General features: G+C 35.4%; 2 protein-coding genes across 2 annotated transcripts in view; both read left to right on the top strand.

The window, feature by feature from the left end:
* The first annotated feature begins 5,739 nt into the window (after positions 1-5,739).
* Positions 5,740-7,665, top strand: opn4.1 (opsin 4.1). The gene has a single exon (XM_069190807.1). The coding sequence runs from the start codon at positions 5,850-5,852 to the stop codon at positions 7,320-7,322; it is 1,473 nt and encodes a 490-aa protein (XP_069046908.1). The 5' UTR covers positions 5,740-5,849; the 3' UTR covers positions 7,323-7,665.
* Positions 7,666-11,153: 3,488 nt separating this feature from the next.
* Positions 11,154-13,093, top strand: part of LOC102695794 (protein disulfide-isomerase TMX3) — a 41,995-nt gene continuing 40,055 nt past the window's right edge. Inside the window, exons 1-3 of the mRNA XM_015354653.2 lie at positions 11,154-11,235; positions 11,495-11,549; positions 12,655-12,694. Of these exons, the coding sequence (XP_015210139.2) occupies positions 11,202-11,235; positions 11,495-11,549; positions 12,655-12,694 (129 nt within the window). The 5' untranslated portion in view covers positions 11,154-11,201. The remainder of the gene's footprint in view (positions 11,236-11,494; positions 11,550-12,654; positions 12,695-13,093) is intronic.

Genomic DNA, 13,093 nt, shown 5'->3' with positions numbered 1-13,093 from the left:
ATGAAAACAATGGATTTTCATTTACAAACCCTCAACATGACTTCTTTAATTCTCTGGTTCCAGATTATGGTTCTTTTATGGTTTATGATTTATGGTTCTTCTATTTCCATATAATTAATTGTATAAATTAATAGTATATTTATTGACACATCTCTAAACTACTGTGGCTAAGTGAATTGTAAAAATGTATTTTAATTAATTCACTGTTGATTTTGAGATGGTTATTTTTTGTTTAATTTAACTAGGTGTGTCCTTTTAGAGTGCATTAGCGTTTACACTGACAAACCAAAGCTGCGTTTACACAGTTAAACATTTAACAGAGTAATCCAAGAGATGTAAGTACATCACCTTTTAACCACTGTATGCAAATATTCTGCATTGTTTTACTGCAAGTCAAGGTGCTAATAGATAATTATGAGCACTTATGATAGTTTTTACTCTTGTTTTCATTTATCTTTCTTTAAATTTCTAGACAAAAAATCATTTACCTCACTGAAGATTTTAAAATATTTTATAAAATCTGCATACTAATGACCAACATTTACAAATGATTAATATGAAAGGGAGTTATGGGTAAACATTTGAATTCCTATGGTTGACTTGTTTATTAACTGCAGTTTTGTAAGCTCACATAATGTTATAACCTAATAATCTATTTTTTTATCTTCCAGAGACTGTGACCTTTGCTTTTCAACTGCATAGTAACTGCAAGTGGCACAGTGGTTAGCATTGTCTTTGTGTGTATGCCCTGCAATGGACTGGAGTCCCACCCAGGGTGTATCCTGCCTTGTGCCCATTGCTTGCTAGGATAGGCTCTGGCTCCCCCATGACCCTGTAACGGATAAAGAGGTTAGAAAATGGATGGATTAACTTTACCTTTATTTCCTGGATCATTTGCCTCATGTAAAATTCTGTCTGATCCTGAATCGGGCCTCCGAACAGCAACAAAGACATGCCTTGGTAGCATACAAATTAAGAACAGCTCAACTAACATTTCAGGAAACGAATCCAAGCTCTTTTTATAGTTTAAGGAAAATCTGGAAGTGATTAACAAAGGGTTGGGCCATTTATCGTTCACCAGAGGACTTGATCTCCATCCAGGGATTCTCATAAAGATCCAGTGAGTAAGATGGGGTTGTAAATTTACTGCTACTGCAGCAGAGGACATTTTCCTGATTCTTGAACAAAGCATCAGGATTACACTTACCAAACAATGTATTGTACATTCAATGAGGCAAGAAACATAACAGAAAATGCTTTTAAATGTCAAATATGAGTGTATTTTTCTTAGGATCAAATATTTCCAAGATTAAAGTGATAATTGTTAAAAATCTGCACTACATTTTAGATTTTACATTACATTAATTTACATTAGATTTTGTTATTTCTTACTCCCAGTCTTACCTGGTAGTAATTTATCTTCGATTTATATGGACCATCTGGAGCCTTCAGCAATAAAACGTCAGCCAAGCTCAATACTCTGCAGTGCAGTTCAAAAGGACTGTTGCATGATGTTTTCTATTGAAATCCTAACTAAACCTGGATTTGCTGTAAGTATCTAACTTTTATGTAGTACGAGTTAGGTACCTATGCCAGATTTATTGTAGCTTTTACAGTTAATTTAAAACTCCCTATTAATTAATATTTTTCAGTAATAGTTTTGCGCTTAGCAGATGAAGGTATTAAACATTGTCAAACCGATCCATTCAAAAATTCAGGAACATAAATTTGACCTTTTCAATCTTGAGATGTCTCCAAATAAATGTACTAAAAGTCTTATCTACTATGTAACTGTATAAAAGTAACTGAGATGTCAAGGGTAAAAAAAGCAGACTTCAAATTGAGTTACCACAGTTACTGAATTAGAATTATAATAAGAAAATATAATTTTTGTATTTCTAATTGCTGCTAATATCTTGAAACAGTTCAAATTACTGTAGTTTAGTAATAACAGATACCCACTTTTACTTGTAAAATATGCTGTTTACTGCTTATGGTTTCAAAATCACAGCAACGTTGTTTAAATTTAAATTTACCAGGGTATTAAATTGAACACCAATTTGATTAAACACTCTAAAGCTTGTATTTATATTTTCACTTCCTCAGGCAATACATTTACCTGATTGTGTTTTCCAGTACGTCATTTCATAATATTCTACAGCTTCTGATGCCTCATTTTGTAAATATTTAAGGTGCAATCCTATTACTATCAAATACACTGTTTGCACAGGAAAAGAAAATTCTCCAGAAAACAACTGTGACTCTGTATTCAGTTAACAATAAAGTCTGCAGTTTTGTTCTAAGCACTTGATAGAAACAGGATTTAAAATTTAATACCTTTACCTGGTTGTAGTGTGGGCTGAATAATACATTTTTTCTTTAAAAGCAGAATCGCTATAAAAAAACTCCTGTTTAGATTACTTAGTTTGAATGCACAGAGAATCTAGGACAATTAATGCTTATGATTTGGACAAAAATATGTCGGTCAATAAAAAAAAAAAACATTTAGCTAACATTTTCCCAGAACACTGCCATCTTATGGTTTATATGGGAAAGGTTTATTTTTTGCCTTGTGAATGGGTCACAGGTGCACTTGCCTGAAGAGCAGTCAGGTTAAAAACTGGTCTTAGCAGTCCCAGAGCCTTTTATCTTTTATTCCACCTGAGATATGAATTACTTAATTGACTTAAGCTTTATGATTCCACGTTGCTGCAAGACAGAACAGAAGGGTATCAGCCTCAATTTCGTACAAGGCACACGTCTCTCTGATTTGTATTTCAGCAGCATCCACAGTACTGTATTGTAATCAGTAGGATTGTACAGTATGTGGTCTATTTTTCCTAACCAATTTAAGCCTGGGAGTTAATTTTCAAGCCTTTATTCTGACACTCATTTTCTTTAGAATATTCTGAATTTGTAAGTTCATCTCTGTGACTGAAAACTGAAAAAAAACCATAACTGTGGCTATTTTTATACCATGAAAATAAGTTAATAAACAAGTAAGCCATAGGAATTCAAATATGGTATGTTGGAGGGGCCCAATGGTGGTGCAGTGGTTCGCACTGCTTCCATGCAGGTTCAATTCCTAAGGTGCTGTCTGTGTGGAGTTTGTATGTCTTTGTGCAGGTCCCTTCCAGGTGCTCTGGTTTCTTTCCCACAGTCCAAAGATATACTTGTGGGCTTATTGGCTTCTGGGAAAACTGGCCACGGGGAGAGTTTGTGTGTATGTCTGTGCCCTACAGTGGATGGTGTCCTGCCCAAGGTATATCCTGCTTTGTACCCATTGCTTGACAGGATAGGCTCCAGGTCCTTCCGACCCTGTATTGCATGAAGCGATAAAAAAAAATGGATGAATGGTGTTGGGGAGGTACAGGTTTAATACTGCTCTGCAGCCTCCAAAGTGTTTGATCCAGCTTGTGCTCAGAATGGAAGTGATTATATTAAATTGTCCAACGGTAAAATTAAATACAATGACTCTCTAGCCCTCGAGTACTGAGGACTCACATGGCTTCGAAGGAAGACTCAGGACGGGCCAAGAAATTCAGAAAATGCAAATAATAGTTTATTCATTGAATGCCGTTTTTGTTCTTAAATATAGCCATGCTAGATCATTAAATCCAGAGTCCAAAGCATTTTATGGTATTTTCTCAGCTCTGTAGTTCTGTCTGCTGCACAAATTTGCAGTCATTCTGCAAGCTTCACACAATCAAACTGGGAATTGCTCATTTTAAGTGTATGTCAAAAAGCCTGCATTAATACTTTATGGCTAACATATCAGCTCTTAACACATCATAAATTGCAGCTGAATAAAGGTTGCATCAGTACACACTGGTAATGTGTGTCAAATGTATGGTTTGCAAGTAACACTTGGAAGAAATTCATGAGACCATTTTAGCTGAAAATATGCCATTAAGGAGCTGTTTTTCATTAATAAGAAAATGTACTGGAACTTATTGAAGTGTCCACCAAAATCTAAAACTAGAAGAACAGCAAGGATCATATCCAACACTAAGAGCTGAATATTAGTTTGAGCAAGTTTGCATTCATTTCCTCTTTTAAACGCCAGGTTTTTGACTGAAGTCTGGAGTTTTAATCAGCAATGTTCTATGAAAGATTGTGAATGAAACTGAAGCCCAAAATTTACTTATAAGGAAGAAATATGAACCCACAAGAGATAATTAAATGATTGATGATCAAATGATTATTAAAACATTCTAGATGAACTTAAAATGCATGAATGCAAAATATTGAAAACGTCATGACAAGCTGTCATACAAATGGATTAGTCAGTTTTAAAAAATATTTTTATCTGGCAACTTTTCTTGTATACAAACATATTTTGAAGTGTGTCTTTTTTCTCAAATTAAAACCAAAATTTAACAAATAATCTTTGCTGTTTTTACTTAGAGCTATGCTACACTTTCATTGTCTAGGTTATCCTTTTGTTTATAGGATTGATTTGTTGTTGCTAGGTGGGTGTACCCTACTATGAAATCCTACTATGAAAAGATGGGTATCAATTCATCAACCATATAAACCCTCTCAGGTTCATCTAGGACAATGTTTAATTGAGATCATTAGCAGGAGACATCAATATGAGATCATGAACAAATAGGTTCCAAAGTTAATCCATTGATTAATTTTCTATGACCATGATATTTTGTTTGATTGTGGCAAAGAGAAACACAAAGTAAGTTAAACTGGTCAACTTCACATTTCAAACTAATTGCATTTTATTGCAATGAGGCTTTACACTCGTCAATATTTCAATATTACTATGCAGTTCTGTAACTAATTAATGTGTTTTTTTAAATAGCAGCTCTATTCAGAATTACATTTGTATTGAAACCAGCTTTTTACTTTCGAATCAATGGATTTTACCTAATGCAATATATATGTAATATATATATTTTGTATTATTGTTCACAGGGTAATTGTACAACAGGAGGGATGCAATAATCTGATAGTTTCAATTTAATTATGCAGTATATTGCAAATGTATTCCAAAACACATTTACAGATCTAGTTAAAGACTCACAAATCAGACACAAAGACAATATGCGTGGCATAAATGACACTATGGAGAAAAATCGTCATTCTTTCCTAACAGCAGGTGCCGATAAATTAGTGTTCAGGTCAGAAGACAGCAGTGAGTGAATTACTAATGTGTGGTTTTAGGAACATGTTTTTTTGCAGGAACAAACTGTTTTGCCTGCAAGGATAAAATGCACTACACTATTGATTGTTTGTGTGCTTCAGTCTCGAAAACCATCTGATTAAAGCTTTTTTCTGAAAGAAAAACACAGCATTTATCAATCACATAGTCTAGACTTAACCTGGTTCACTTGTCATTCGATCATGAATGGAAAAATGTATCCGTTAATTACTTCACAATCAATTGATTTTTCCTTTGCCCTACATTTTTAAAGATTTTTTTTATTACACATATTCCTGCTTTTTGGTAGTAGAACTAACTAACTAGTCATTCACAAATGAATTACACTATTTTTTTTTCTGTCAAAGTAATGCAATGTTTGTATGAATTATGGCATGATATGTTAAGAGTAGGTCACCACCAATGTGACAAATAAGAGTCTCTTTTTGGTTGGTCAGTGATGTAATCAAAGCCCAACTCAGATTAACCAAGAAAGGAACCAATCACTTTGCAGCACGCACTGAATATATAAAGACGAGTCTATGTGACTGAACTAAGTATTTGTTGGAGAAGTAGAAGAGAAATTATAGATATTACTGAGAAAAAAAATCAAGAGTTAGTTCGTTAGATCTCACATATATACCGAATTTATTTTTGTTTCAATCAAAAATCAAGAAATTTCCCTCTGAAGAGAATGAACAGTCAGTCTGCAGGGAGAGGGATTTCCTGCCCATCTCAAGACTCTAACTGCACTCCGATTGAGTCTCATTTTACAGGCCAGAACCATTTCAGAGCAAAGAGTAGCAATCTAGTTGATGTTCCATTACATGCAGGCACTGGAGTGCCTATTTCAGAGGACATCAACCCTTTTCCAACTGTGGAAGTGCCTGATCATGCTCATTACACCATAGGAACTGTCATTCTGTTCGTGGGCATCACTGGTGTCCTGGGAAATTTCCTGGTCATCTATGCTTTCAGCAGGAGCAAAAGCTTGCGAACACCATCTAATATGTTCATCATCAATCTTGCTGTCTCCGACTTTCTGATGTCCATCACTCAGGCACCAGTCTTTTTCATCACCAGTCTCCACAAGAGGTGGGTGTTTGGGGAAAAGGGTTGCGAATTGTATGCTTTTTGTGGCGCTTTGTTTGGAATTGGCTCCATGATTACATTGATGGTGATTGCGGCCGATCGCTACTTCGTGATCACCCGGCCGCTCGCGTCTATTGGAGCGATGACATTGAAACGAGCTGGGCTGATCCTGGTTGGGGTCTGGTGTTACTCTCTTGGATGGAGTCTCCCCCCCTTTTTTGGCTGGAGCGCCTTTGTTCCTGAAGGTTTGCTGACATCATGCACGTGGGACTACATGACCTTCACCCCTTCAGTCCGTGCTTACACCATGCTCCTTTTCACCTTCATCTTCCTGATCCCATTGCTGATCATTATCTGTTGCTATGTCTTCATCTTCAAGGCCATCCGAGCTGCAGGCAGAGCTGTTCAGAAGATCAACTCAGGAGAGTCTCAAAAACTGTATGAAAAGATGAGAAGTGATTGGAAAATGGCTAAAATTGCCCTGATTGTCATTTTGCTTTATGTTGTCTCCTGGGCACCTTACTCTTGTGTGGCTCTTACTGCCTTTGCTGGTTACTCTCACCTTTTGACCCCATATATGAACTCAGTGCCAGCTGTGATAGCAAAGGCTTCTGCCATCCACAACCCCATCATCTACGCCATCACACACCCCAAATACAGAGCTGCTATTGCGAAGTATGTCCCCTTCCTACGGGTGATTCTGAGGGTTTCTGAAAAGGACTTGCGCTCATCAGGCAGCTACACCTCCATGCGCCGTTCCACACTCACCAGCCAGTCTTCCAGTGTCAGTGCGACCAACACCCGGTGGGCCAAAAGCCGCCATTCATCCACCTCAGACAGCGACTCCTGCTGGACAGAGAGTGAGGCCGATGTCTCTAGCCTTTGCTCGCCTTCCTCCAATCGACAGGTGACCACCGAAATCGGAGAGGACATAACCGTTGACACCATCATACAGTCCCAGCCGAGCAGCAATAACTCTTTGTTTTTTAACAAGACATCAAGTGACTCCAGAGATATCTCTGTGACTGAAGTCAGCCAATCTGAATGCAGTGTATTTCCTCTGCCTGGGATTTAGATGTAATTTAGGGTCGCAAAAGAGCTATGATTATGTTGGTCAGTCTTGTGCACTGTAAGTGTGTGTCACTTTGTGTATTTGCTTAACATTCCTATTGTTTCTAGATGTAAGTTGCTGGGTAGATCACGTGTGATTTTATTAGCTTACATTATGTGTATCAAAATGTGGCCCGAGAAAGCAGGTGTTTTGCTAATTTTACAGCTACAGTATTTTTTAAGCTTCTGCTACTGCAAATACCTGTAAAACTGACTGACTTTCCTCAGTTCCGTAAAATACTCTTGTCACATAATTAAGAATATGGTTAGTATATACTGTTGATTGTGTAAGCCCATAAGGATGGCATCCATATATTCTTTTTTTAAACTAAAGTAATCTTAATACTGTACAAGTACTTTGAGATATTTATAAATTGTATTTTCATGTTTTTCTCCTCTTTAATGAAAAATAAAATGTTCTGCACTGTTCTTCTTCACTGGTATTAATCAAAATGATAAAATATTACGTACAGGAAACATTCATTGTTACAGGTTTGTATGCTTTCCATCAAAGAAGAACCACCACAAGTTTTGCAAATTCTTCAGCATGAGGTTTATTTCATTTTTTAGAAGTAGCATTCTCTACTGAACTTAATTCAGTTAAAGTGATTCAGTCATTTTATGCAGTCATTTTTCGATAGGTTTGAGAAAGCAAAAAAATGCAACAAGCTTGATATTCATTGTTCATTTTATTGTAAAAAAAGCTAACGTAGAACTTTGACTAAATTCAAGGCCTTGAGGTATGCATCATTTTTAATTATATGTTGTTTAAACAAACACAACAGATAATAATGAGTGTCAATGAGTGTTACCCAGTTTTTGCTGCAGGTAATTATACGTTAAAGAAATAAAAAACCAAGCATGAAAAGCATCAGGATACATTTGATTCAGGTATATGTTTGTTTGCCAAGCTGTCCCTTTTAATAGCACATTAAACCAATGAAGTGAGTATTTTTTATTGCAGTGGGTTTTAAAATAAAGTATTGTGATCCAAAGATACTTGAAATAGCTCAAGAATGAACACCCTAAAGAATCATCAGCACTTACTGTCTCATTAGTATCTGGTTAGTATCTTTCTGCATCACTTGTACATAATTAGGTGTAAAATTAACTATGCTTTATAATGGTTCCCCATGATACCCTATCTTCAAATTACTTTGGTCTTTTTCATTTTTGTTTAGAAAATCTAGAAAAAAGCTTAAAGTGGGTGAAGTGCATATTGTTTCACCTCAAACCAGTGAGCTAAAGCTTCAAATGTCAGATACATCCATTATTTATGTTAATTAAAAAGCTTTCCTTTATAACACCGAACCATCAAACTGCGTGTAACAAATTTCACTCACTATAACACAGCAATAACTTATATTTGATATAATTTGTTAAATCACGTGAGGATTCCAGGTCTAAGTTAAATTCCTTAGCTTCAAATATGGAGACCAACCAGCAAAAAAATGCTGAAGGTTTTCTAAAAACACCAGTTCACTCCAGAACCACACATCCATTGATCCATTTTCTATCTAGTTCATCCAATTTGGGGTTGTGGGGAAGCAGGACAGTATCCCAGCAATTAATGAGTGTAGACTGGGATACACACTGGACGTCCCGTCAGTCCATCGTAGTGAAGCACACATAGCAAAAAGTAATGCCTTCTTGGTACAGTATATTGGTAAAGCATATAACAGATTTGGGTTTTTTACTTATTATTTAATAAAATACACGTGTTTATATCTTTCCAATCCAGTCAAACTACATATTTAGCACTTTTACTGTTGTAAGCTTACGTTCGGTTTAAACAGTGTTGGAATTTATCAGCCTTTGAAGTTTAATTTTGTTGTAAAATATCTATTTTCCTTTTTTTCTTAATGTCTTTCAGGACAAATAAAACTAAGTGTAAAGCAATTCTCTCAAAATAAAATCTTTATTGGTTAATGAGTGTCAAACGTTTGTACACATTATAACTTAATGTCTCCCACTTTGCAATTACAATATCCTTTAATGTCATTGTGATAAAACAAATTCTTACTCACAAATCCAGTTTTTAATTTATTGGATTATTTATTCAAAATGTTAAATTTAGGTTCATATTGTATAAAAACTCTGTATCGATTAAACTGTTAGCACACATCTACAGAATACTTTGGAAGCAAATATGATTAAGGATGAATGTTTTAAAATTTAAAATAAATATTGTACATAATTTAAGCTTTTAGTTTTTAGTGACAAGGCACTTTGATATCACATTTTTAAACATGTGATTAAAAACCACAAAGTGATAAATCATGACCTGGTTTGAACGCTCTCTCTCAAACAGCATTGTTTCTTACAGTATGTCTACTATAGCTTCCAGGCTGACTGCAGAATTAAAACATTCAGTGGATGCACATGTATTGTAATAGTGTATATTTGTAAATCCTGTTAAATACATGATGTTACACATTTATCTTTTGCGTTTTTGGATTTCTCAGATTTTCCAGCAGTTTAATGCACATCCTCATGCTGCTCACATAACAATGGTTTTCTTCCAAGATGAGAATGTGATAGTTATACCATGGTTGCTCTGCTCATAAGACTTGAGCCCTGTTGAACATGTGTCCATAGGTTGAAGTAGTTCTAGTTAGCTGCGTCAGCACTTGTGGGCTGCAAAGGAACAAGTAAAGGTTTATTCGCTGCTGAAAAGAAGAAAACAAAAAGAATTTCGGCTGTGAAGCCTTCTTCAGGTGTTTAAAAATACATACAGAAGTTGGTAATGAATTACACTGTAGTATCAGATGAAGAAATAAAAATGACATGACTGGATAGATAAATGACCAATGAACTTCAGTATCCAGCATTACAAATGGTGATGTACAGAACAGGTGACAGGAATATACACTATTTATACCAAACCGGTTACACTGAGTTTGACAAATGCTTACTGAAAATATTTTTTCACTGTCCTCCTTTTGAAAACACAGATAAACGGAAATGCACACAATAAAAAAAGCATACAACATTAAGTTCAGAAAGAAGGAGCACATGGTCAATTATCAACATGAATATGAGGTGAATTTATAATTGAAAAGACAGCCCACTTCTTTGCACAGGGTTGTGGGTTTCTTGAACACACTGTCTGGCCGAGTTGTGGAAGCTAACACTCTGTTCCTCAAGAACTTCTTGGTGAGATTTTGGAATTGATTAGCTGGTGTGAGTTTTTGAAGTGAGAAATATTTACATGGTCAGAGAAATAAATGTTTACTTTTCAAATACTGTGAACGGCTAGCAATTACTGCTGTACGCTGTAATGATGTGCATTTGATAAGTAAACTTTGAACTTAAACTGAATCATCAGATCAGATGCATACCATACCTGGCACTTAGATGGTCTATGCTGTATCAGTCAGTCAACTGTTCATAGATGTGGCAAGATGAGGGCACATCTTAATGTGTCGTAAATTGTAAATAAACACCCTTGAACATTTTAAGGGCACGGGCTCGTGATGAGCAAAATTGCACATTTACAGTACTGTTATGGAACTGGCCTCAGAGTGAAACGTTAATTGGTGTTTTTATGGATCCTGGTAACATTGTCCGTTTTTTTAAGAAAGGGGGACATAAATGGAATGACGGCCTTTCTCAAAGCTTAAAAGCAGATTAAGTTATAAACTTTGGCATAAAACACACAAAGCACTATGGTCTTCTGATGATGCAAAGTTTAGTCAAAAGCCTCCGGCAGACAATTTACTTCAACACTTCCCTTTGCACACTTCAACTACATTGGCTTCCTGTATCTGTGCCCCTGGTGCCGCGCATGCTCCGCAGTGCCCCCACTTTTGTGTTTCCTGCTTTAGTGCTTCCTATTGCAAAGATGGCAGAAGTAAAGATCAGTTTGGTTTGTGCGGGTAAAAACATTTTAAAAATCATTTTTGCAGCTCTGATAATGCACATGATCTATTATGTCGGCCGTTGCAAAATATTTATCAAGTGTAGTTTTGCATTTCTTTAGGCTAAAACACTACACTGTTTTGTTTGCAAAAAGATTTATAATTTCATTTTACTTATTTGACTGCAAAAGTCCATATTATTAGTCTGATATTCTAACAATATATGATGTTTTTCCTTAAGCAATTGTTCTTAGTTGCTTTCTTTGTTTATTTGCAGTGATTCTTCTGTGTAGAACAGCGGTAGTAGCTTATGTGGAGGATCTGGATGACTCGTAAGTGATGCTGGAGCACACAATTATTATTTCTATTATTTTCTTTCATGAATTTTGTCTGTCGTTTCTGATTGTTGCTGATGGTACGTGGTTAATTGCCGAAAACGTTAACACGAGATATCTGGAATGAAGCGTTTAAGCTAGACTATCAGAACTACCCTGTGCATAGTTTCTTTAATTCACTAATAAAGAGGTTTTCACTGCTTGAATCCAGTTGCGTTGGTGAATGTCTAATACGTGGGAAAGCAGGTTTAAATGTCAGTTAAATGCTTGAGAAACACCACGTGCTTACAGACTTTACTTAAAGCGTCTAAAGATCCTGCAAGATAAGTGAGGCAAGTTTACAGTAACTTGTATTTAAGTTAGTATAATAAAAGTGTCTGAAAGGAGTTCCCCTTAATCGTATCCACTGTATTCTCTGTAAAATCTGGATATTTTCTAATTGTTCATTTATACATTGTTACGTAGAAAATATGGTGGAACACTAATGTTAAAATATTGAAACCATACGTTCATTCAATATTTAACATTTTAGGTAATATTGCATTATCGTCACAGCCTTTAATCTTTGTGTGAACTATTACTACGTTCTTGTGCCTTTGTTATGAGTATAATCGAGTTTGCCAGACTTAATGTTTAAAATCTACAGTGATATAGTACAAAATATTGAATCCTATGGTAATCTGCTTATGTGTTTGGTGGTTATGAAGCATCCATAACTTAAGGCTTAAATAATGTTAAGTGACATTATGATAAGCTTTAAATAAGAGCAATGAAAGGAAACAAGCTACAGTTTGTTTAGGATTAGTATTTTGTTTCTCTGAAACATTAATTTCTGATTTGTTGAGGTTTTTAAAGTTGTACATTTAAAACTTTGAGTATTCTTATATGACACTTTTCCAGAAGAGACAGTATGCAAGTACAACAGTATGCATGTGTGGCCTTTGTAGAAAATGGTAAGAACTTTAAAAAAAACAACCTGAGTTTGATTGTGTGCCTATTATGCCATATTCATTTTCCATATGGCACACAAATGGAAAATTTGCTTAATTTTGGACATTTTGCTGTTGTTCATAATTGTTTTTCCATTAATTATTTTTTTTAGGTTTAAAGAAAGCAGAATGGATGATGTGTGGCTAGTTGACGTAAGTAATGTTTTTAGAACAATGGTTGCTCAGGCAAAGTAGACAATCTGATTTTCTGAATTTCCCTGATGACATCATTCATGTTATCCCCTTTGGAAGTCAGTATAGACTGTGCTGTTTATTTAGAGAAAGAGCAGTCGTGCATACAAGTTTTATTCTGGCGATATTGAGTGAGCCCTTACAAATTGAATTGGCATATTCACACAAGTTGGTTTACTGGCTTGGAGTGAGCACCTTGTTATAGCTTGTATTACAAAATCAGCTCTGATGTTTTTCTTAGCTATGTAGTAAGTTGTTTTATTTGCAAAATGTACCAAAGTGCTTTTAAAACAAATCTTAATTAAGAGTTTTGAACAAAACCTAGTACTGTCAGTGTCAAACATTGGGCTCAGTCTTCTT

The sequence above is a fragment of the Lepisosteus oculatus genome, chromosome 6 (assembly GCF_040954835.1).
Source record: "Lepisosteus oculatus isolate fLepOcu1 chromosome 6, fLepOcu1.hap2, whole genome shotgun sequence".
Taxonomy (NCBI): Eukaryota; Metazoa; Chordata; class Actinopteri; order Semionotiformes; family Lepisosteidae; genus Lepisosteus; species Lepisosteus oculatus.
Note: the sequence above shows the minus strand (reverse complement) of the source record. Positions and strands in the feature narration are given on the sequence as shown.

Bases quoted from the DNA above. Each gene is read 5' to 3' on its own strand.
- opn4.1 (XM_069190807.1), top strand. From the start codon at position 5,850: ATGAACAGTCAGTCTGCAGGGAGAGGGATTTCCTGCCCATCTCAAGAC.